The sequence below is a fragment of the Nothobranchius furzeri genome, chromosome 13, assembly GCF_043380555.1.
Source record: "Nothobranchius furzeri strain GRZ-AD chromosome 13, NfurGRZ-RIMD1, whole genome shotgun sequence".
Classification (NCBI taxonomy): Eukaryota; Metazoa; Chordata; class Actinopteri; order Cyprinodontiformes; family Nothobranchiidae; genus Nothobranchius; species Nothobranchius furzeri.
The window spans coordinates 16,580,985-16,605,595 of record NC_091753.1 but is presented as its reverse complement, the minus strand read 5'-3'; the positions used below and the strand labels follow the sequence as shown (position 1 = coordinate 16,605,595).

The window sequence follows — 24,611 nt, the reverse complement described above, 5'->3', positions numbered from 1 at the left end:
ATATTTCTTCATCAAGTTGATGCAGTGATAGCTTGATCTTGTTGTATTGTTGTGTCCCATTTTTTTGTTCTCTTGCTTTTTTTTGTCTTTTTCTGCGGGTCTAGAAGCAGACTCTTGTTTATTATTGTTTATTTTTGTGGAACCCCCTCCTCTCTCCCCACCTTTTCTTTTCCTTTCTCTTTCACCTCTGTCTCTGTGTCTGGTCGGAATTACAAAGCATTCAAAAACAATAACAATAAAGTTTTAAGTATCAGGCGTGACATTAGAAGCAGATGCTTTGATGCTCCACCTGAGAGTAAATCTGTAAGGCTTGAAACCAGCATTCAGACATCAATTCTGTTTGCTTCAAAGCCAGACAGGACACGGTAAAAAAAAAAAAGAAAAGAAAAAAAAAGTAAAAGGAGGCGAGCGGTGCACGCTGCCCCCTTTTCATAAGGTCAGGACCCGCCAAGAAGGCGGGCGTACACAAAAGCTCTTCAACGATTGGTTAAGGGGATGGAATTAATCCAATAGGCGATGGTTTAGAGGGTGGAGCTATACAAAATAGAACATCAAGGTTCCTTACTTTGTTCTTGGAGATTAATTTAATGCCATTCAGGTCAGGTGATTGACTAAACAATTTCCTTTTCTGAATTTCAGGTCCAAAGATGAAAATTTCAGTCTGATCTTGATTTAAAAGCAAAAAAATTTTCAGTCATCTAATTTTTTTCTCTTCAAGACAAGCCTGTAATCTAACTAACCGATTAGGTTCATCAGGGTTAATGGATAAATATAACTGAGTATCGTCAGCATAACAGCGGAAGTATATCCCATGCTGTCTTATGATTTTACCAATTGGAAGCATATATATAGTAAAAGGAATTGGTCCAAGCACTGAACCCTGTGGTCCTCCACAAGTAACCCTGGAGTATGAAGATTTGTCATGTAAATTTACAAAATGAAATCTATCAGACACGTAGGATTTAAACCAGCCTAGCGCTGTTCCTTTGATCCCTTCAACATGTTCAAGCCTTTCTACAAGAACATTGTGATCAACTGTGTCAAAGTAGTACTGAGATCTAACAAGACTAGAACAGACACACGATTCTTATCTGAGGCCATGAGAATATCTGTAACTTTCACTAATGTAGTTTCAGTGCTGTGATACTCTCTAAAACCAGACTGAAATTCCTCAAACAGATCATTAGTGTTTAAATGCTCACATACTTGGTTGGCCACTATTTTCTAAAGGACTTTGGATAAAAATGGAAGGTTAGATATTGGTCTATAATTCATTGGGTCATCTAGATCCAGAGAAGGCTTCTTAAATGTTTGATTACAGCAAACTTAAAATCCTGTGGTACGTATCCATTCACTAAGGATAGATTGATTATATCTAGAATGGGGGCAATAACCAAAGGAAATGCATCTTTAAATAATTTGGTTGGGATTGGATCCAAAATGCAAGTGGAAGGGTTAGAAGAATTAATATTTTTGATAACTCTGAAGCTCAACTGGATCAAAATGGTTCAAACACAGATGAGGTTCCACAGTTACCTCTGATGCTACCTCACTTAATGAGGAAGAAGAAATCGCATTAGGGAGGATGCTAATGATTTTGTTTCTAATAGTATTAATTTTCCTTGAGAAAAATTCCATAAAGTCATTGCTGCTGAGAGCTAAGGGAATAGATGGTTCAGAGCTATGATTCTGTGTACGTTTGGCAACTGTACTGAAAATGAATTTTGGATTATTATTCTCCTCAATTAGCAATGAAAAATAAGCAGTTCTAGCTTGTGGAAGTGTATTTTTATAAAGCACAAGACTATTTTTCCAGTAGTGGGAAGTAGGACTCCTCCTGGTTTGTAGAGCGCCATGCTCTCTCCAATTTTCTAGAGTTTTGTTTTAAAGTTTGTAAATGAGAATTAAACCAGGGAGCCAACTTCCTCTGTCTAATTACCTTCTTTTTAAAGGGGCAACATCATCTAATGCCACACGTAAAGAAGAAGTAACATTATGAACTAACGCATCAGTTTGTGAAGGGCTAGAAATGAAAATATTGCCCTCTGATACATTCCTCTGAGATGCTGAGGACAGTAAAGATGGAACAGTTGATTTAAAAGATGCAACAGCATTGTCAGATAGAGACCGACTCTAGTGAAATTTACTTACATGTCTTGAGAACTCAGTTATTGTAGGGGCTTTAAAGGTCAAGAGATCATGTGTACAAAAAGTATAAAGCTGAATTGTGAATCTTTGGGTTAAAAGCTTGATTGTTGATGGGAAGGTTCGTGTGCTGTTTTTCCCATCAGCTTCAAAGTAATTTTTTTAAAGACTGTTTCCAGGCAGAGCTAGAATGCATTGCATGCAGAACTGTTTATCAGATAAAGTTTATGGCCTGTGGTCCAGGCTTCTAAAAACAGTATTTAGACAGGGCTATTAATTCTCAAAGTGCAACTGCCAAGTTAAAGCTAACTTTGGAAAGATCTGTTATGAAGTGGAAAATTCCAGCCAAATGTCAAAAACTTGCCCAGTGTGTGATTCGGCTGTAATGCCGTCGGGATATCACCAAGTTTGGGAAGAAAAAACATTTCTGTATCGACACTGTTGCGCATGCACGCGCAGCTTTTGCTCGTAGCAAGAAGGGTATAAATGAAACATTTCACGCTTGGTTTGGGTCTAACCAGCTGTCTGTATGTTATGAGCAGATTTTAATTCATTAAAGACCCACACTGTCAAATAGTGAACCCGTCTCCAACTCTTTTATAAGACCACAAAACCCACTACATTATAAAAAACTCAAAGGTTATCAAATAGTGGTCCGAGAGGACTGGATTATGTGGAAATATCGTTATTTCCTCACACTCCATGCCATAAGTCAGCACAAGGTCTAATGTATGATGGGGGAGTGGGTGGAGCTATGTATTCTTTGGGTACAACCAATTGAGTCTAAGATATTACTAAAGGCTAAGTAGCAATAAATATGAATTTACATCTGTATTTATCAAATGTGGTGTAGACTTAGCTTGTCTTCGTCGTTTATAATTTTATAGTAAATAACTCGGGGCACCACCCAGTTTTGTCTGTGTTAACTGGGACACTGGATTTAATATTTATATCTTCTCAATGTAATCAGTCTCAAAGTTAACACCACATTTTAATCTGAAAGCTGAATTCTTGTCAGAATGTGCTGGCAATTCTCGAGATCGCTGGGCAATGATCAGGCATGATTTAAGTTTTGTGAATTTAATACAAATATTAGTTGTGACACTTGACAAAGAGAACCCAACACAGCTTATTGTTTCATGCATGATAAAAAGTAAGTGGATAAGCGCAAAGCTTTATGACTGTGCTATGGCATAACTAGTCTTTAATAAAAGTGGAAATTTGGTGAGACATAGGATTATAGTAAATATTAGGAATAACTTCTGTAAGGAGAACAAGTGAGCGCGTGTTTGTGTGCGTTCCTGTGGGTATTGGAATACAGGAGGGTGTGTGTGCGTGCGCGCGCGTGTGTGTGTGTGTGTGTGTGTGTGTGTGTGTGTGTGTGAATAAGGATTCATGTGCGGCAGAGAAAGAAGATAAATCTTGAGAGCTAAACGTGAATGTGGGATCGAAGTAAACAAGCCATAAAAGAAATGGACTAATCTGAATTCACTAATCGAGCTTAGCACAAAAGTCAGCCAGATGAGATGTTTCACAGACCTGCTTTCCTTCGCCGGGAGGGTGGCCAGTGGCTCCAACAGCGTTGGGTTGCTGGCTCCTGGCCTTGTTGGATTAAATGTTACGGCTCCCTGTTCGGTCAACGTCGGTCTTGAAAGGAGAGGATGTGGTAATCCTCGATCGTGGCTTGACTTTTCGGTTCCGTCACCTCTGCAGCCTCGAAATGTGGAATTCAGAGCGAGAGTCCAGATTCACAAACGGTGCCGAATCAGAACTGTTCCAAATACCTTTCAACTCTTAATGCGCAAACTTCTAGAACGCGTCAACTTCCGGTTGCGCGTGGGACGTCAAAACAAAACAAACGGAGTTGCCTCTGTCCTGCCAAAACTTTTGAGAGCTAATGGCTTGGTTTCTTTAGAGCGTAGGTTTCTTGCTAGGCCAAGATGGAAAAGCCAAGCAGAGGTTTGCTTAAGGCATCTGTGGTTCTTAAACTGCCGCCACGAGGTTCGGATGGGTGCTTATATAACCTTTTGGGCACGCCCACCGGTATCTCACTCAAAAACCACTGGAGGGCACTGTGGCCAGGGTCCGAAATTAAATTTTTTACTCACCAGCCAAGTTGGCTGGTAGATGATGAAAATCTACCGGCCAAGCATATTTTTTACCGGCCAAAATTCTAAATGATTTAGATCTACCTAAAGCATGTTATTCTATATTATGTTGATTCCAAACAGAGTGACAAAATAATTAAAACATCAATTAATAAGAAAAACAACTCTTTTGTCATTTTTACTATTTATTTATTTATTTTTAGAGATGTTTTTATGAACTCTTTCATTGAAATCTAGTCAGACTCCTTGTTTTCTCTGTCCACGAAGTCTGGCCTCCTGCTTCTGACACCGTCTTTGTGCAAAAGCATTTGGGTCATAGTCCTTGATCTCTGGAGAACACAGCTGCACCATGAGTATATCTGAAAGTGTGTCAGGGCTAGGGTTGTCACGGTAACCGGTGTAGCGGTAAACCCCGGTAAAAAAGTTGACAATAATAATAACCGTCTTGTTTTTTAAAAAAAAAAATCTCGGTGGATTCCCGTGGCTGCGTTGTAGGCGCGGTGACCCTTACCAGCCACCGTATCATCTGGAAGTTGCCGGCGGCACATGCGCACTTTGTTGTTTACGACCAAAACTTTCTTTAAGCTAAAGATGAAATAATGGCAGGAGGAGACGGCAGCACTTGGGATATTTATTATCCCTCAAACAAGACAAAGTCGGAAGTATGGGCATTTTTTGGATATTTGAAGAATGCCGAGGGACAATTGTCTGTGAAAGGCAGCAACGCTACGTGGCCATCATAATGTAGCCATTGTCTCACGACTCCACCATCTCCGGTTCGCCACTTTTCACAAAATCCTCTGGTTGCCACTGGTCCTGGTGATTTTTCTTCCAGTTCGACGAGTTTTCTTTTGGAAGGCTGGCTGACTCCAGTTAAAAACCCCCACATTTCACCGCTAGTTTTAAAATGAAGCTAACCGCTAACTTGATAAACTGATTGAATGGGATAAGTGGAAATGACGTTGGATGCGGCGTGCAGGGGTTACTAAAGAACCAATCAGCTGGCAGAGCTGCTGGTGAACGTGTGAGTGTGCAGAACTTGTTAAACTATGTGACTCAACTTAAGGAACAAAGTAGAGTCTGGCTGCTCTTTCTTTATTTTTTGTTGTTGTTTATAGAAACTAACTATATCTGCAGGGCTTTAGGCCCAGGGCAGTTTTAGACCTCAGACCAAACCACATCCAGACCTGTTATTAATAATATCATGTATTATAAAAAAATTGCAATATTACTTATAACATTATAAATAACAGGTCCCTCTGGGCTAGAACGTGTTTCTAGGAACAGAGGCTTGTTGGGTTAGGGTTGTGTAGCGACAAGAATGACCTCATATTTGTGACCCAAAGGTCACACTTTCCCAGCTGGGTCGAGCTGTAACTTTTGTTCTACAGATTACCCATCAGGAGCCGGGATGTCTGCTAAACACCTTCTTTATCTGCTGCTGCTCCGTCCCAAAATGAAGGACACTTCAAGATTTTAAAATAATAATTTTAAAATAATAGTTTAATAAACTGTTTACTGTTTATTACAATCATATAATAATCATCTTGGTTAAGTATAAATGTAGTTAATTACTGAAATGACTTATTACTCTTTGGGTTAATAATAATCATTATTTATGATAATCAGTAATGTGTGACCATCAACCAGAAGGTCATTGGCACGTGTACACATCATGCAGAGGGGCTGATCCAGGGTAAAGTTAACCACCTCACGTCTTTACTCCATAACATCAAGCTTTCTGACGCTGAGAAGGCGTGTTCTGAGGTTTTGCTAAAACCAAATCTCTGCAGCTGAAGTTCAGTTCTTGAACCATCCCAGAGGACGAGGGTTGGCCGCCTGACTCCCCACTATGCATTCTGTCACACCGATAGAATTGCTCCGAATAAACGCTCCTGTAACCAGCTAATGCAAAAGCTCCTTCAGAGTTATTGATTTTCAGACGCAAATAGTTTCATCGGTCGTTGTGACCCACGGAGACATCTCAGGACCGTTTAGTCGCACCGAGGTCCCTCTACCAACCTCGTGCCCGGAGGACATAATCTCCACCTGACATCTCGGATCCACAGAGGGTCTCCTGAACTGGGTGAGGTAGACTTCCCGACAGATGGCGTCTGTATGCTGTTCTCTCTGAGAAACCCTCAGTTAGCTGCAAAACAACATTTCACCCAGAACGCTTTCTCTCTCTGAAAGAAATCTTCTGAGATTCATTCACGCAGCCAAACCTTGCATTTCATTTTAGCTTTTCATTCACACACAGGTAAAGCTTTTAATAACAAGTTTTAATATAAAGCTGTTACAAATTGTAAGTTACAAATTGTCATGTTTCAAATTGTCATTTCTAAAAGTGTTAGTAATAAATTCTTAACTTTCTAAAACCTGACTCTTCTTTGAAGTGAAACACAGAATGGTGTATATTTGGTTATTGAATAAGCAAAGATTCCTTTAAGCTTCCGATTCAATAAATAAACTTTTGCTAAGACTTAATTATCTTAAATTAAAAATAAAAATTTGGATTAAATATAGACCAAGCTTGTTGGCGTATGAACTTCGATCGAATATATTAATATCCTAGATATTTATATATGATAGAAGCTTCATTTGCTAACTCGTTTGATCTTCTTCAGAATCTAACAAAGCTGATAGCAAACAGTGTTAATTCTAGTATGTAGTTTAACCACGCTACAGTTGGCAGCAGCTCACCTGTTCCTTCCTGATGCTGATGCATGCTTTTATCACCAGTACAATAGACTACTGTAATGCCCTGCCTTCTGGTCTGCCCAAAAAGAGCATCTCAGGCATACAACTTCTACAAAATTCGGCAGCACGTGTCCTGATGAAGACCAGGAGGCGGGAGCACATTTCACCAGTTTTAGAATCATTGCATCGGCTCCCGGTATGTTTCAGGATCAATTTTAAGGTTCTTCTAATGGTTTTTAAGTGTCTTAATGGTCTTGGGCCTTCTTATCTCTCAGAAATGCTTTTATCATATGAACCCTCACGGCCTCTGCTCTCCTCTGGCAGGCGTCTCCTGGTCATCACTAAAGTCAGGACACACACTCATGGTGAGGCGTCCTTCCATTAGTACGGCTCTCTCCTCTGGAACGAGCTGCCAGAGGACCTCAGCACCACAGAGAACATTCATGTTCTTAAGTCCAGGCTCAAGACCCACCTATTTAAGTTAGCTTTTATCTAATTATTTATTATAGTTTTATTTCTCGTTTTACATGATTATATTTTATCACTGGCATTGCATGTTTTAAATGATTATATTTTAGTATTGCTTCATTATTAAATAATATAATTTTACAGTCTATATGATTTTATTTATAACAAATTTTCTTGCTTTTGTCATTTATATTAGCTCTTTTATTTTCATATTGTTACTCATTTTAATCCAGTGTTTTCTCTGTGGGGGCCCTCTGCCCCGGGGCGGTGGTCAACTGTAGCTTCCTGGGCGCTCTACAGGTAGTGTTTAAGTGGAGGTGGGGGTCTATGCTCCCCCTCCTCTGAGCGCCCTGACTTAGTCGTTGTGGAAGACCTGATGCTGCCGGGGAAGATGGCTCCTTTGATGGTGTTTCCTTGCCTTACCTTACTCGGTTCATCTGGACTCAGCCGAATATACATTTTTACTGATGTGTGTGTGTGTGTGTGTGTGTGTGTGTGTGTGTGTGTGTGTGTGTGTGTGTGTGTGTGTGTGTGTGTGTGTGTGTTACTGTTTTTAAACTGTTATGGGAATTTGGGGTCAATTTAATTCTGTAAAGCACTTTGAGTAGCACTTTGCTTGAAAAGTGCTTTATAAATAAAATCTGATTTGCTTTGATTTGATTACAGGAGAAATCCTCTCTTCAGCAGCAGCTGATCTACAGAGTAACGCCGGCCCAAAAGAAACAAAAAACACCAAATTCAAATACAGCAACTGGGAATGTCCACAGATGGGCCCTGGTTCTGCCCGCCATCCCCGTTAGACAGGAGCTGCTCATCACGTCATTGTGACACCAGAGCTGGCTCCGTAGGCACTCATTAGTGTGACTAGTGCCTACACAGTTTTCAGAATTAAACACACAACTTAGATCTGTGGCTCGTATGAAACCAAATCCAGAGTGCACCGCAAGAGCAAGCTTGTAATGACCTTGTGGATTTTTGACTCTTGGGCGGTGCAGAGCAGTGGGAAAACGCGTTTCAACAACAGAACCGACCGGAATACTGATGTAACACTGGTGCACAAAGCACCAGTAGTAACGTTTTTGAGATAAAACCTCCTCGGGTGTGACACCCACGGTGTTTCATTCACGGACCATTTCGCTGCCATGATAGCAAGGAAGTGTGTGTGGAGCATTTTGTCCTAGCGTCACACCTGAGCCTATGCTGGGGAAACACTGCAGGACATTGTGACAGCGGGAACTTTGCTTGAAACACAAGCTGTGATTAAATACGCAATTTTTTTGTCTGGTTTATTTCTTTCTAATTAATTTATCATAACAGTTATTTTTAGTTTCATAAGTTTTGTGTTAAATTATTTGTTAAAATTTTAATGCCCATTCCTCCTTCACCCCCTCGACTCTAGCCCTGATGTACGCCAGTATCTTTGGGAATGTGTCTGCCATCATCCAGCGGCTCTACTCAGGAACGGCTCGTTACCACACCCAGATGCTGCGAGTGAGAGAATTCATCCGTTTTCACCAGATCCCGAATCCTCTCAGGCAGAGGCTGGAGGAGTACTTCCAGCACGCCTGGTCTTACACCAACGGCATCGACATGAACGCGGTAAGTACTGACGCACGCACGCACGCACACACACACAGACGCGCACACACACACGCACGCACACACACACACAGATGCGCACACACACGCACACACACACACACGCACACACACACACACGCACACATACTATATTTCTTTCATTATAAGAAAATCAAAAGGTAAGTTCCCCAACTCTGCCCAGCTGGAGGGCAACTTTTTCAGCAGATAAGTTTTCCTGTTTTGTGCTGGTAAATTCTGCAGACCATCATGCATTATTGCAATGGGCTTTGTAGCAGCAGCAGCAGCAGCTGGATTAGGCTGGTTCAGAGCCACAGGAGTACCAATCAGTGAATATTCTTGTACACCGGCTCTCACGTCTCTTGCATAATTAATTTCATATCCACGTCAAGATTTGCCTCTGCAACATCTCTGATGCTGGATTTAGGGTTCACCAGGAGTGTGATCCTCCTGTAGTTGGAACATGACCTTCAGTCCCCCTTTTTAAATTTAGGGAACCGCCACCCCGGTGGAACTGCCCCCGATGTCCACGCGATATTGCAGAGCCGCATCAGCCAGCACAGCCCCACAACATCCAGAGCCTTAAGGAACTCCGGGCGGATCTCATCCACCCCTGGAGCCTTGCCACAGAGGAGCTTTTTAACCACCTCAGTGACCTCAGCATCAGAGATTTGAGAGCCCAACTCAAAGTCCCCAGACTCTGCTTCCTCACTGGAAGATGTGTCGATGTGATTGAGGAGGTCTTCGAAGCATTCTGCCCATTGATGCACAACGTCCCAGGTAGGGGTCAGCAGAACACCGTCCCCACTATAAATAGTGTTGGTAGTGCACTGCTTTCCCCCCCCTGAGGCACCGGATGGTGGACCAGATTCTCCTCAAAGCCGCATGGAAGTCTTGCTCCATAGTCTCACAGAACTCCTATGCCCAGGTTTCTGCCTCCGGGATCACCGGAACCACATTCCTCTTGGACTGCCGGTACCTATCAGTTGCCTCTGGAGTCCCACAGGCCAAAAAGACCTGCTAGGACTCTTTCTCCAGCTTGACAGCATCCTAACCACCATCTACCAGCGAGTTACAGAATTTTGCAAGTTCTGTCGGACAGACAGGACCCGCCCCCCCACACTGCGCCTCTCAGTGGGAGCAACTCCAGAGTGGGAGAAACTCCCTCTCAAGGAAACTGGTTCCGGAGCCAGAGCCATGTGTAGAGGTGAGTCCAACTATATCTAGTCAGAACCTCTGAACCTCACACACCAACTCAGGCTCCTTCCCCACCAGAGGTGAAATTCCACATGCCATGAGCCAGCTTCTGTAGCCGAGGATCAGACCACCAAGGTCCCCATCCTCGACTACCACCCATCACACACTGCACCTGACCCCATTGGCCCCTCCCACAAGTGGTGAGCCCATGGGAATGGGGACCCATACTTCCTCTTTGGGCTGTGCCTGGCCGGGCCACCAAGCGCTCGCCAACAGGCCTCACCTCTAGGCCTGGCTCCAGAACCCCGTGTGGGTGAGCGAACACGGTTTCCATTTATATTATTCATCATAGGGGTTGTTGGGCTGGTCTTTCTCTGATTCTTCACCTGGGACCTGTCTGCCATGGGTGACCATACCAAAGGTATAAAGCCTCAGACAACTTAGCTCCTAGAATCATCGGGATGCTCAAACCCCTCCACCACGGCAAGGCGGCAGCCCAGGGAGAAGTATATAAATATATGTATATATTGTAAATATTTGTATATAATTTTGTGGCTTGCTAAACCTGATCCCATCTTCTGCTGAGCATTTTTGGAAGCAGCAGAGATAAACAGAAAGTATGTAACTCCATTTTCAGCATAACAGCAATTTTACATGAAAAACATCTTAAGACATGCCTTGCATGTTTATGGAAAAAACTTGCATTTAACAGTTGTTTGATACATTTGACCACTGACCATGTTTTTTTGTGTTTTACTCACACCCATAGTTTTATTCTGAGTGCTGAAAATGGTTCGTTACAAATTTTGGTGGTTTTCACTGCAATAAATATGTAATGTTTTGTATGTTTTGTTTACTTTCAGGTTCAGTGTGTTAATACAGTATGAACAAAAGAAAAAATTTCTTTCATTCATTCATTCTTTCATTCATTCTTTCTTAATGAAAATGTATGCCTGTCTTATATGTAACAATTCGTAAGTGGTTACTTTTAAATAATTGTCAGAATATAAAGGTATTCAATTAAATGTAATATTCCATAAAATTATAGATTATCAATATTATTGAACCCTCAATATTTGAATGATGATGAAAGTAGGTACTTTGGGTATGCCTGGGAAACAACACTTTATAGTAATTTAACTCAGAAACAAAAATATAGTTTATAAAAATCTCACAACTGTCACGCTGAGAGGATAGTTAGGACCCAAAATGCAGATACCCAGGATGACACGAGGCAGGAGTTGATATAAAGAAAATCCTTTTATTTTAGGATGAGTCAAAAATAAAAATAAATCCAAAAAGGCAGGGAGCCAAAAACCAAAGATCCAGGAACAGGAGAAAAACTCACTTAGAGCACAGACTGGGAACGAGACCGGAAACTTACACAGAACACCAAAACACCGCTGACAAACAACAATGGACCGACAAGACACTGAGACAAGACAGGGCTTAAATAAACTGGGGCATGATGGGAGGCAGATGAGCTGCAGGGGTGTGCGGAGAGGACCAGGTGAAAGCAGTACTTGATCAGGGAGGGAACTCACATGACCTAAGAAAAAACCTAAAAACAAGAAAAACAATCACATAACTAAAATTCTAAAGGGAAGGAGAACTACAAAGACTGGTGGGACAAAACATATAAAAGAGACTAATAAAATGAAAAAGCTGAAACTATAAACACTGCAGAGGGGTGGCTGGCTGCAGAGGGGTGACTGGAGAAGACTAAAGGAACACAGGACCTGAGAGATATATTTGGAAGGCTGAAGACCAGGGGACAAATGAGGAACACAAAGAGACACATAAATGAGACGCAGACAAAGGACACATGAGGGTGCTATGAAACACAAAAGGAGAGCCTGGAGTGGGAACTGGAGGGGCTGGGGAACAAAGGGACACAGAACATGACAACAACCACTCAAAAGATGTTTCCCAGGTGGCTTCTGGGAGATGGTTTCACTTTTGATGAGTGGGTGGTGGAATGAGCAAATATAATTAATGATTCTAAAGGATGGTGTAGCAATTAAACATTAATTATGACCAATAAGATGTGATTATTTCATATAATATGAAACATCAACATGATTGATCTTTGAATGTTTCATCAGAAGATTCTAGGGTTCTTTGCCTCTTCAGGGACCATAAACACACTTCGTATTAATTCAGACAGAGTCAGTATATAGTTTATAAAATGAATTTAATTCTTTTTCCTAAACTAATAATTTATACATGACAAGATATGAATAATGACATGTGATGTGATGGATGTGAGGTGTTGTGATGGAAGCTAGATGTTGTAGCAACCGTTCTTTGTATCTGAGAGAAATTGAGATTTAGTTATTGATTAAAAACCTCATCAGACACCAGTATGCAAGTCTATGATACCCTTGTATGAGTTGCTCCTGGCAGTGCGGAGGTTTGCGGTCAGAGTGGTGAGGTCACCGGATGTCGAAACCACGATACTCAGTGATTAGTAGCTTCCTCTGAGTTCGGCTTCCCCGGCCATGAGATGCAACCCGGGGTCTGCAGATTAGGTGTCCAAGGTGGATGTCTGAGAGTTGAAGAAGCGATCTTCCACATAATGATCAAACAGAAGAAAAGGATGTATTGTGATGTAGTTATTTGGCCATATGGCCCATTCCTACCAAAATGAGTAATAAACCAGCTTTCATCAAGCCACCTCCATCCTTTCCATGTCCCTGCTTCCGCCCACCTGATTTACATATCTGCATGGCCTTCTCAGGAGGACACCAAATGCTACAGAAACCTGTTAATCACTCATTCATTTAGATCAGGTGTGTGGCAGCAGAGAAACATCCAGTGTGTGATTTGTGAAAATAGCAGAGGGCGGAGGTAATTTTTTCACTTTTTATTTATGAAAACGACAACATGCTTTTGTATGCTGATTGCAGGGTATTTTGTACCCAGGTTGTCTGCTTACGAAACTGACAGAGAAACAACATTAAAAGGAGAGTTACTGGGCTTACATGTCCCCTCACATTTCGAAGATTCACTTGCAGAAGCCCAAAGACGAAGGAGGTTTTGGCCTCCCAGTATTTAAACATTATTATTGGGCCTGTAAAGCCAGAGCCCGGGTTTTCTGGAATCAGCCTACAGCTGGTAACGCTGCGGAATGCAGACCTAACCCTTGATGGCTTGACATGGAGTTTAGCAATGCTACTGAGCTTGCTGGAGCATCCTTACCAGCTATCCTATTTTCAAAACCTGTCATCAAAAGTGTACCATTGCGTGACAATTTACCTCTTGGTAGTTCTATAAAAATTTTTAATCAAATCAAGAGAAATCTGAACTTCTCAGAGACGTCAATTCATATCCCAATCTGCCAAATTTCCTAGTTTCAAACCAAATTCTATGGATATAGCCTTTAAGCAGTGGTCTGACAAAGGTTTAACTGCAATCAAGGACCTGTATATCGATAATCATTTTTGCTTCTTTCGCTCAGCTTCAGGCCAAGTATAATCTCCCTACAAGTCATTTTTTCCCGCTATTTACAAATTAGGAACTTTGCTAAGCAAGCATACTCATTTTTAGATACTATCCCTAAACAACATGACTTTTACAAGATAATGAGTGAGCCTCCTACCTGAAAGCACTTGATCTCTTGGCTTGTTAACCTTTTTTCTCTGGCAACACCATCTCGCCATATTGAGGAAGCATGGTCCGAGGATACTGGTTTGGTGATCTCAGATGGTTTATGGGCAAAAGGACTGAGCCAGATAAATTTATGCTCTGCCAATGCTCAACTTCAGTTAATTCAGTTCAAAGTACTCCATAGGCTACATTACTCTAAAGGTAAGTTGAACAAAATGCATCCTTCTGTTTCCCAAAAATATGATCAAAGCACATCTGTGGATGGGACTCTTGGACATCTGTTTTGGTCCCGCTCTAACCTCAAAACGATTTGGACTGACATTTCCATAGCATTGTTTACAATAGGCTTCTGTATCCTGACTGTCTCTTGGTGGTTCTGGGCTGGTCTGGCACCTCTTTGGCTCTACCCTCTGCTTTGCAATAAGCCCTTCTGTTTGGAATGGTTATTGCTAAACGACTTATTTTAAAGGAGTGGAAATCAACCTCCCCTCCCTGCTTCAAGAGGTGGCTTGAAGAGATGGTCTCCTGTTTATATCTGGAAGAAATTCGGTTCTCTATATCTGATTCCATGGAAAAGTTCAGGAAGATGTGGGGCCCTTTTATTGAACACATCAAGAAGGACAGAGCACATCCTGGGTCCTGACTATGTCGTCAAATTAATCAACAGTGTTTGGCGCTGCCCATTCCTGCGACGAACTGGTTCCCCCTACCGGTGATTTGCCGGTTTTAACTCTCAATGTAGACTCGACTAATTGAACTAAAGCTTGACTGACCAGTACATAGATCATCTATTTTGTTCCTTTCTGCTGTAATTAAGAAGAGCATGTGTTGTCTTTATTTTTATTTATTTATTTATGTATTATTATTTTTTTTCTCTCTTTCTCTTGTTCTGTCCGCCCTTTTCATTGCTGTCCTTATCGTTTGACCTTGTTTGTCCCACTGTGATCCTGTAAAAAATGTTAAAACCTACATAAACGAAATTTAAAAAATTATAATAATAAAAAAGGGAGAGTTATGCTGCCAGCTCATGCATGAGTGGCAAAAACAAACACAATATGGTTTGCTATCAATATGCGAGTACGCTTAAGTTTACGTAGAAAATCCCTGATAATTGAATGCATTACCATCCAAAGTCAGGAGGGGGTTTTGAGAGAAACTTATTGAAGACTAAATTAAAGTTATCTGTATGAGCTCTGGGATGAAGGAAAACGTCGAGCCGATTTGCTTTTTCTCTTTTTATTCTCTCTGGTCTGAGCTGATGGCGCAGAATGCACGCTTCACAGCAGTGATGTGCGTCTTTTGTGCAAAGAGAATGATGTGTCTGTGGGGCTGCGCCAGAAGGAGCGCATCTGCAAGGTAACAGAGAGCAGATGTGACAGCGGGAGTGCAACAGCAGGTGAAACACATGAATAATCAGACATTGTCCTCCTCCTGTTCAGGTAGCAGATGCAGAGGAGGCATCTTTTTCCACATGAATTAAGTGTATGTGCGTGCGTGGGTGTGTTTGTGTGTCTGTGCGTGTGTGTGTGTGTGTGTGTGTGTGTGTGTGTGTGTGTGTGTGTGTGTGTGTGTGTGTGCTCTGTCTTCTCCATTCCAATCCTACCGCTGCTCTGGGTGGCTGCATGTTGGAGTAGCTCTGTTAACTACATGTAAGTTTAGCCTTTTTTGGACATTTTTTCTTCTAGCATCATAAGAAAAACTGTATTTTTGGACCTTTTACTTTTCTGTTTCTGGTGCTGTGAAGCTTGGAGGATTTTTACTGCTATTTTTTCACTTTTTTCACTTTTTGAGGATTTGTTATGATGCGTAACCATGGCAAAAAGCTGGTTCACAATCGGGAGCAGCTGATTAACATTGAAAAGGCTGAAAGAATACCCCAATTGAAGCCACAAATCCCAAATGAGCTCAAACGCAAGAAGCGTGGATGCAGAGCGGGAGCAAAACACAGACAGAGAAAGAGGCAATTCAAACCATGTCTTCCATCGATCATAATGGGCAATGTGAGATCACTGGCCAACAAGATGGATGAACTCCAAGCCCTTTCAAGGACTCAGCCAGAGTATCGGCAGTGTAGTGTTATGTGTTTCACTGAGACGTGGCTGCAGGACCATATGCCCGATTCCAGTGTCTCTCTGCCAGGATTCCTGACTGTACAAGCAGACAGAGATCTGAAGAGCAGCAGGAAAAGAAAAGGAGGTGGAGTGGCAGTGCTTGTCAACAACAGATGGTGCCATCCAGGTCATGTTTCAGTGAAGTGTCGTCTCTGCAGCCCAGATGTTGAACTCTTGGCAGTAAGTTGTCGCCCATATTATTTACCAAGAGAGTTCACCAGTGTTGTCTTGGTAACCATTTATATTCCACCTTCAGCCATTGCTGAAAATGCATGTGATGCCATCAGTTCCGTTGTCGCTAAGCTACAAACCCAGCACCCCAATGCATTTGTGGCTATATCTGGTCATTTTAATCATGCCTCGCTCTCTGCTACACTTCCAACATTTCAACAGTTTGTCAGCTGCTCCACCAGAGAAAACAAGACATTGGCTTTGTGTTATGCAAATGTAAAGAATGCATACATGTCCAAAACAAGACCTCCTCTGGGACAATCAGATCACAATCTTGTTTTTCTCTGCTCAGAAAACAAACCACTTGTTCAGAAGCAACCTGTGACAAGAAGAACGGTGAGAAAATGGTCACAGGACGCTTAAGAAGCCCTGCAGGGTTGTTTTGAGACCTCAGATTAGATTACTCTTTGCCAAGGATATGAAGAGGACATCAATAGGACATCAATGCCATGACTGGATGTGTCACTGACTATATAAACTTCTGTGTGAACAACATCATACCCACCAGAACAATGAGATGCTTCGCTAATAACAAACCCTGGATCACCAGTGAACTGAAGAATCTGCTAAATGCGAAAAAAGAGCCTTCAATGAGGGAGGCAGGGAATTTCCTGAGGAGTATACAGAAGCAACTGAAGATCAATATCAGAGACAGCATGGAGGCATACAGGAAGAAGCTGGAGAACAATCTACAGAGGAACAATATCAGAGATGTCTGGTCAGGGATGAAGAAGATCACAGGCTTCAAGCAGAGGAAGGATTGCACAGATGGCAGCCTGGACACAGCCAATGAACTGAACAAGTTCTTCAATAGTTTCAGTTCAGGAAAAAACCTAGCATCCTCCTCGCCTGTCCCCAGCCAATCAGACATCCCATCCTCCTCTGATCCAACATTTTCCTGTCACACACCAGCCCTTTTGTCCTCTAGCACAGTCATGGACTCTTCTGGTTCTATAAAGCTGTCTTCAACCAAGTCAGGAGATGCTGCTGCCCCATTTACCTCCCCCTCCCACCTATCTGTCTCTAGAAGTCAGGTGAAGAGGCAGCTGGAGAGACTGAACAGGAACAAGGCTGCAGGTCCAGATGGTGTCAGCCCCAGAGTACTGACGGCCTGTGCAGAGCAGCTCTGTGGGATTCTGCAGCACCTCTTCAACCTCAGCCTGGCCCAGGAGAAGGTTCCAGTCCTGTGGAAGACATCCTGCCTTGTTCCAGTTCAAAAGAAAACTCGCCCATCAGTCAATGACGACTACAGATCGGTTGCCCTGACATCCCACATCATGAAGGTCCTGGAGAGACTCCTGTTGGTGCACCTGAATAAGCAAACTAGAACATATCAGGACCCGCTGCAGTTTGCTCATCGCCATGGAGTTGGAGTTGAAGAAGCCATCATCCAGCTACTTCAACCAATCCACTGTCATCTGGACAAAGCAGGCAGCACTGTGAGGGTCATGTTCTTTGATTTCTCTAGTGCATTTAACACAATCCAGCCTGATGTTCTTTGCCAGAAACTCCAGAAGACACAGGTGGGGGCCTCAACTATCGCCTGGATTAAAGACTGCCTGACAAACAGACCACAGTTTGTGAGGCTGAAGAACTGCACATCAAACCAGGTGATCAGTAACATTGGAGCACCACAGGGGACTGTACTCTCACCGTTCCTTTTCACCCTGTACATCTCAGACTTCCAGTACAAATCAGAGACCTGTCATCTACAGAAATACTCAGATGACTCTGCAGTTGTTGGGTGTATCAGAGATGGACAGGAAGCTGAGTACAGAGAGCTGGTGGAGCGCTTTGTGGCATGGTGTGGAAACAATCATCTGACCTTGAATGTGAACAAAACAAAGGAGATTATTTTAGACTTCAGAAGAAACAGGGTGGAGTCAAACACTGTTTCCATCATGGGAGAAGAAGTGGAGGTGGTTGAGGAATACAAATACCTTGGAGTTCACCTGGACAACAGGATGGACTGGAGAAAGAACAGTGAAGCTGTTTACAAGAAGGGACACAGCAGACTGCACTTCTTGAGGATGCTTAGGTCCTTCAGTGTCTGTAGAAAGATGCTGCAGATCTTCTACAAGTCTGTTGTTGAGAGTGTAATCTCTTCAGCCATCGTCTGTTGGGGTAGCAGCATCAGAAGCAGGGACCTAAAAAGGCTCAACAGCCTAATAAAAAAGGCTGGTTCTGTTCTGGGGACGACTGTGGAACCACTGGAGGAGATAATGCAAAGAAGGATTCTTCAGAGAATCAAGAAAATTATGGACAACCCTGAGCATTCTCTTCACAAGACTGTCCGACAACAGAAGAGTGTCTTCAGTCAAAGGCTTCTTCAGTTTCGCTGCAACACTGACCGCTACTGGAGATCCTTCCTGCCAACAGCCATTGTAATATACAATAAGTCTTTGATGACTTGATTATTATTATTATTCTGAGCTACTACAGCAATCAATTTCCCTCTGGGATTAACAAAGTATTTCTGAATTGAATTGAATCCCCAGTGAGTCGTGGAGGATGGCTGCTTATACTGAGCCAGGACACTCTGGAGGTTTCTTCCTGTTAAAAGGGAGTTTTCCTCTCCACTGTCGCTACATGCTTGCTTAATACGAGGATTGCTGTAAAGACACTGACACTAGTCAGCGACTCGATGCAACCTGCTGGGTTCCTTATATAGGAAACTTTTCACTGATTGGCTTAATGAAGTGACCTGTATTGGAATGTTTACTGTGTGAAGGTCCTTGAGACGACTCTTGTCGTCTTAATCAATTTCCCTCTGGGATTAATAAAGTATTTTTGAATTGAATTGAATTGTCGTGATTTGGTGCTTTATAAATAAACTTGAATTGAATTAAAGTTGAATTAAAGTTAGAAAATAGGGGTCTGTCCTGGGGCAGAGGCCCCCAGGACAGACCCCTGAGGCACCCCCCAGGAGAGGTTAGCACGGGTGGAAAAGAAGTTACCAAGCTTCATGCAGAGACTCCTCCCTGAGAGGTAGGATCTAACCCACTCCAGTGCACGTCCGGTGATTCCCACCTACTGTTCAAGCCGATATAACATAATATTATGGTCCACAGTGTCAAAAGCAGCCAAGAGGTTTAATAAGAGCAGAATCACAGGATCGCCTGTGTCATTGGCTAAGAACACATCATTTAAAACCTTTAAAAGTGCAGAATCTGTGACATGCCCAACTCTGAAGCCGGACTGGAACACCTCCAAACATCCATGCTCATCCAAAAACGCCAGCAGCTGCTGGTACACACACTTCTCGAGCATTTTGGAGGTGAAAGGCCGTTGTAACACAGGCCTAAAATTTGCCAGCATTGATGAATTATGGCCAGGATTTTTTAACAGAGGAAATACCACCGCATGCTTAAAAGGGAACGGAACTACACTTTCCTGTAGCCTGCTGTTAATAAGAGCCAGAGTGGAGGGGCCCAGTGTTGGAAAAGCCCCTTAGGAGAGCCTAGCTGGCAAGGCGTCCACTGGAGAGCCTGAGGGCCTCATTCTAGAGACCAAGTCCTCAAGCTCTGAAAGACATACTTGGTTAAAAAACTCAAGCTTGCCAGTCTGGGGTGTAACAGCTTGTGAGTCCAAAACCTGGGGTGAAATTCTGGATCTAATATTTGCCACTTTGCCCACAAAGAAGTTGGGGAAATCATTCCTTTCAGCGACCGAAGGCTCAAGGACCCCGGGAACATGCACAGACAATACAGAATCAAGTGTTTTAAATAAGATATGAGGATTCTGGGAGTTGGCTGAAATGATGTTGGTGAGGAAGCTGGACTTTGCTAGTTTCACTCCTTTCTGATAGTCAGACCAGCTTTGTTTTACGATTTCACGGGACACCTGCAGCCTGTCCTTCATCCACCGACACTCTGCCCTCCTGCACTCCCACCTGAGAGCCTTTGTTCAAGAGTTTAACCAAGGCCCAAGCCTGGGCCTGCTTGGTTTCATACGAGCAGGTGCAACTGTATCCAGAAAAGACCTTCATGCAGCATCAAATTGGAGGACAAGTTCATCTGTACTGAGAATCACAGAGGTCAGCCAGAGCGCACCAGCATTTAACACTGCAGAGAACCCAGATGCTGTAGATGGACTAAGAGCTCGTTGTTGGGTTTTAGGCAGGTGTGACTTCACGGGTGGGCACAGGGATTCAAACTCAAACAAAACAGGTGAGTGATCAGAAATAATTGCATCCTCAATTGTTAGAGCCCGAATGGGTCGGCCAAATGGCAGCCCAAGATCTAAAGTGTGCCCCTTTTCCTGGGTAGGCCCGTGGACATGCTGATCCAGATTAAAAGAGTCCAGTACATTTAAAAAGTCCTTAACCAGCGATTTAGCAGGGCAACAACCATGAATGTGAAAATCCCCACTAATAGCACATGGTCATAGCATGATGATGATGATGATTTGATATGGACACAGCAATTACATTGGACTGCATTGTTTCAGTGTGTTCGCACAAGTGCTAATTTGCAACACTTGTTTGTGGGCACCTTTTCTAAAAAGTAGAATATGTTTAAATAAGATAGAAACAAATCAAATCAATCAAAGAAAAACAGATTAAAATTACAAACAATTTCCAAAGATGAAAAACAAAAGGCAATTTAGGCAGCAGATTAAACAAGTTAAAAACTATTCATGTGGACATTGTCGTTTAGACTTTAGCCATTTTTTGAGTGCTTTGTTAAAAACTTTACTGTCATTTTCTAGTTTTAGCTCAGTAGGTTGGCATTCCACAATTTGACCCCTTTACAGAAAGAGCAGACTGGCCAAAAGAAGTCTTGCACTAAGGGATGAGACAGTCACCACAAGTGGAGGCTCGTGTGATCACTCTGTGAGAGCTCTGACGTCTGATGGCCACAGCAGAGGACAGTATAGACACATTATTTAGACATTTGAAAAATAATCTTAAAGTGCTAAAATTAATAAAGTTTTTGAAAGTGAGAAGGCTATGTTTCCCTAAAATGCCATAATGATGCCATTTCAGTGGTTTTTGATACATAATTTTTGTTGCTTGCTTGTATCTTAAGACTATAGGTTTTAAAGTGGTGGAGGAAGAATGTGACCATGATGTGATACAATATGATGAGTGGGAAAAGATCATTGCATGCATGTAACGTTTAGCAGTTTGGTCTGACATGTTCCTTCTGATAAAACGAAAGCAGTTTTAATTTGTTTTGACCTTTTTACAGACTTGCTTAACTTGATAGTCAAATTTTAAGTGTTTGTCTAGGATGATCCCAAGGTACTTCACATCGTTCATTAATTCGATATTTCCTCTCCAACCCTAACCTCAAATAGTTCCAGATCGGGCCTGTTTCTCACAGACAAGTATATGGACACAGTTTTTTTTTTTAATATTAAGAGTTAGGTGGGATGACTCAAGCCATTCTGAGATACCTGATAGAGCCTGTGTCAGGTGTTCTCCTGCCAGGCCAGCTGTTTTAGTAGACACAGAAATGATGATGTCATCAGCATACATCTGGCAGCTGACGCCTGGCCAGCTCCTCAGAAGGTCATTAATATACATTGTAAACAGCTATGGACCAAGCACGGATCTTTGTGGAACACCTATGTTGTTTGCGAGCAAACGTGACTTGACCTCATTAACCCAAACACACTGCTGACTACCGTCCAAGTATGAACTGAACCATTTCAGAGCTTCAGGTAACATTTTAAATTGTTTTAGTTTATTGAGTAAGACGCAAAGGTTAACTGTGTCAAAGGCCTTGTTTAGATCCAGAAACACTGCCCCTATAACACATCCTTTGTCCAGAGATGTTTTGATCTTCTCAAGCAAATAACAGTTTGCTGTTTCTGTGGAGTAATTCTGTCTAAATCCAAACTGCTGTGAATAAAGCAGTTGGTTGGACTCTTAAGTGATCCATTAATTGTTCAGCTACAATCTTTTCTAGAATTTTTGAGACTATCGGGAGGAAGGCAATAGGCCTGTAAGGAAGCTACAGCGACTGCCAAATCCTCAGTGCTTATCCTGCTCGACTTATCGGCTGCATTTGACACTGTCAACCATGGCTTCCTTTTGTCCACACTCTCTAGCATGGACATCACAGAGAAAGCACATGCCTGGTTTGAATCGTAGCTCACAGGACAATCATTCAGTGTATCTTGGCTTGGACAATCCTCTACCGTGCACCATCTTGCCACAGGAGTCCCCCAGGGCTCTGTACTAGGACCTCTTCTCTTTGCCATATACACCACCTCACTGGGTGAGATCATTCGATCACATGGCTTCTCCTACCACTGCTATGCAGACGACACCCAGCTCTATCTGTAATTTCCACCGGACGACCACACTGTCTCTGCATGAATATCAAACTGTCTCTCTGACATATCAAAATGGATGAAATCCCACCATCTCCAACTCAACCTCTCTAAAACTGATCTACTTGTCATCCCAGCAAAACCATCCATACAGCACAATATCTCAATCCAAAATGACTTCCTATCTCTGGCTCCTTCAAAGGCGGTTCGAAATCTGGGTGTTGTGACTGATGAACACCTGACCTTTAAAGATCATGTTGCCTCTGTTGCTCGTTCATGCCGCTTTGCGCTGTATAACATACGAAAGATCAGACCATACCTAACACAACATGCCACCCAGCTCCTGGTGCAATCTGCTGTCATCTTCCGCTTCGATTACTGCAATGCCCTTCTAACTGGTCTTCCAGCCTGTACTGTGAGACCTCTTCAAATGGTCCAGAACGCAGCGGCTCGTCTGGTCTTCAATCAGCCAAAAAGAGCACACGTCACCCCTCTGTTCATTGAGCTCCACTGGCTACCGCTAGCAGCACGCATCAAATTCAAATTGCTAACACTAGCATACAAAGTCCGAGATGGTACGGCTCCCATCTACCTGAATCCTCTTGCAAAGGCTTACATCTCGGCCCGGCCGCTCCGGTCATCACAGGATCGTCGGCTAGCAGTGCCTACACCACGCTCAGGACAATCCAGACTCTTGTCATGCATCGTTCCACAGATGTGGAATGACCTTCCAAGCACTACCAGAACAGGGGCTTCCTTTTCAATTTTCAAGAAACTCCTGAAGACCCTGCTCTTCAGAGAGCATCTTCTTAACTAGCACCTTCCCTGCACCCGTCCCCCTCTCTATCATCCACTCCTTTGTTCCCTCCTCTCCATGAATGATGTCAAGTTGTTGTTATTGTTGTTGTTGTTGTTGTTATTGTTGTTGTTAGCCTCAAGGGCAACATGCCGATTATCACTTGTAAGTCGCTTTGGACAAAAGCATCTGCTAAATACATAAACATAAACATAAGCATGATTACTTGCTATGTCCTTTTCTCCTGATTTGTACACTGGGGCAATTATTGTAGTTTTCCAGCTTTCAGGGAATCTCTTTGTCTGAATTGATAAGTTTAATAAATATGTAATTGGCTCCAACAGATAACTCTGGTGTTTCTTAATAAATGTTGTATTTTAGTTATGGATATTCTTTGCCTCGGACTTACTCATGTTTGCAATCACTTTTTTTAACTTTATCCTGGGATACTTCTTTTATATAGAAGGAGTTAGTGTGATCCATATTAGTTTCATTATAGGGTGGGTCCGTTAATTTAAAATGGTTGGCTAATTCTTTCAAAGACTCGGTAAAAAATTATTTAAACCATTTGTACTTGACTCAGTACTGTTAATAAGTTCATCACATATTTTAAGGCTGTTTATTTTTGGGTGCTTTTGCTTGTTATACTTGGTTAATTTGTTTATGTGTTGCCATTTGCCTCTTCAATAGGGCTATTAAAATAATCAGTCTTTGCTTTCTGCAGCTCAGACACTGCTTTATTCCTTAGTCTAGTGTAAATGAAATGGTCAGTATTAGTTTTAGTCATTAAGGATTTTTCAGAGCAAAATCTCGCTCTTTGATGAGCTGTCGGATATCACTGTTAAACCATGGAAGAGACTTTTTCACAGGTGGTTGTGTGTAAGTAATTAAGTAAATTTTATTTATATAGCACTTATCACATACATAGAATCACAAAGTGCTTCACATAGATAAAAAAAATAAAACAAAGTCATAAAATCATAAATAGATTAACATCATAAAATCAAATGCTCTAAAAACAGAATTAGATTAACATAAAAAATAAGGTCATAAAATTATTAATTTTCATAAACAGATGAAATATTAAAAATTTGAGTTAAAAATGAGAAAATAAAAGGTTTGGGTAAAAGCAGCTTTAAAGGGGCATTATGGAAGTTTGACAGCCAAAACATGTATAGAAATAATAAATGTCTTCTTCATACATTCTCCTGCAATGCCCTGGTCCTGTAGAATGAGCCCTGGCATTTTTTGCTGTGATTGCCTGTTTTTCTGTAAAATCACAGAAAAAGAGAGCTACTCGGGTCGAGCAGGCTGCTTCATGCACGTTCACGCTCAGGCATAGCCCGTAGCATTTGCTATCCGTAG

General features: G+C 42.2%; 1 protein-coding gene across 1 annotated transcript in view; it reads left to right on the top strand.

The window, feature by feature from the left end:
* The window catches only part of LOC107372631 (voltage-gated inwardly rectifying potassium channel KCNH2-like), a 160,113-nt gene that overhangs the window by 99,640 nt on the left and 35,862 nt on the right, over positions 1–24,611 (top strand). The window contains exon 10 of the mRNA XM_070543850.1: positions 8,821–9,020. Coding sequence (XP_070399951.1) covers positions 8,821–9,020 — 200 coding nt within the window. The remainder of the gene's footprint in view (positions 1–8,820; positions 9,021–24,611) is intronic.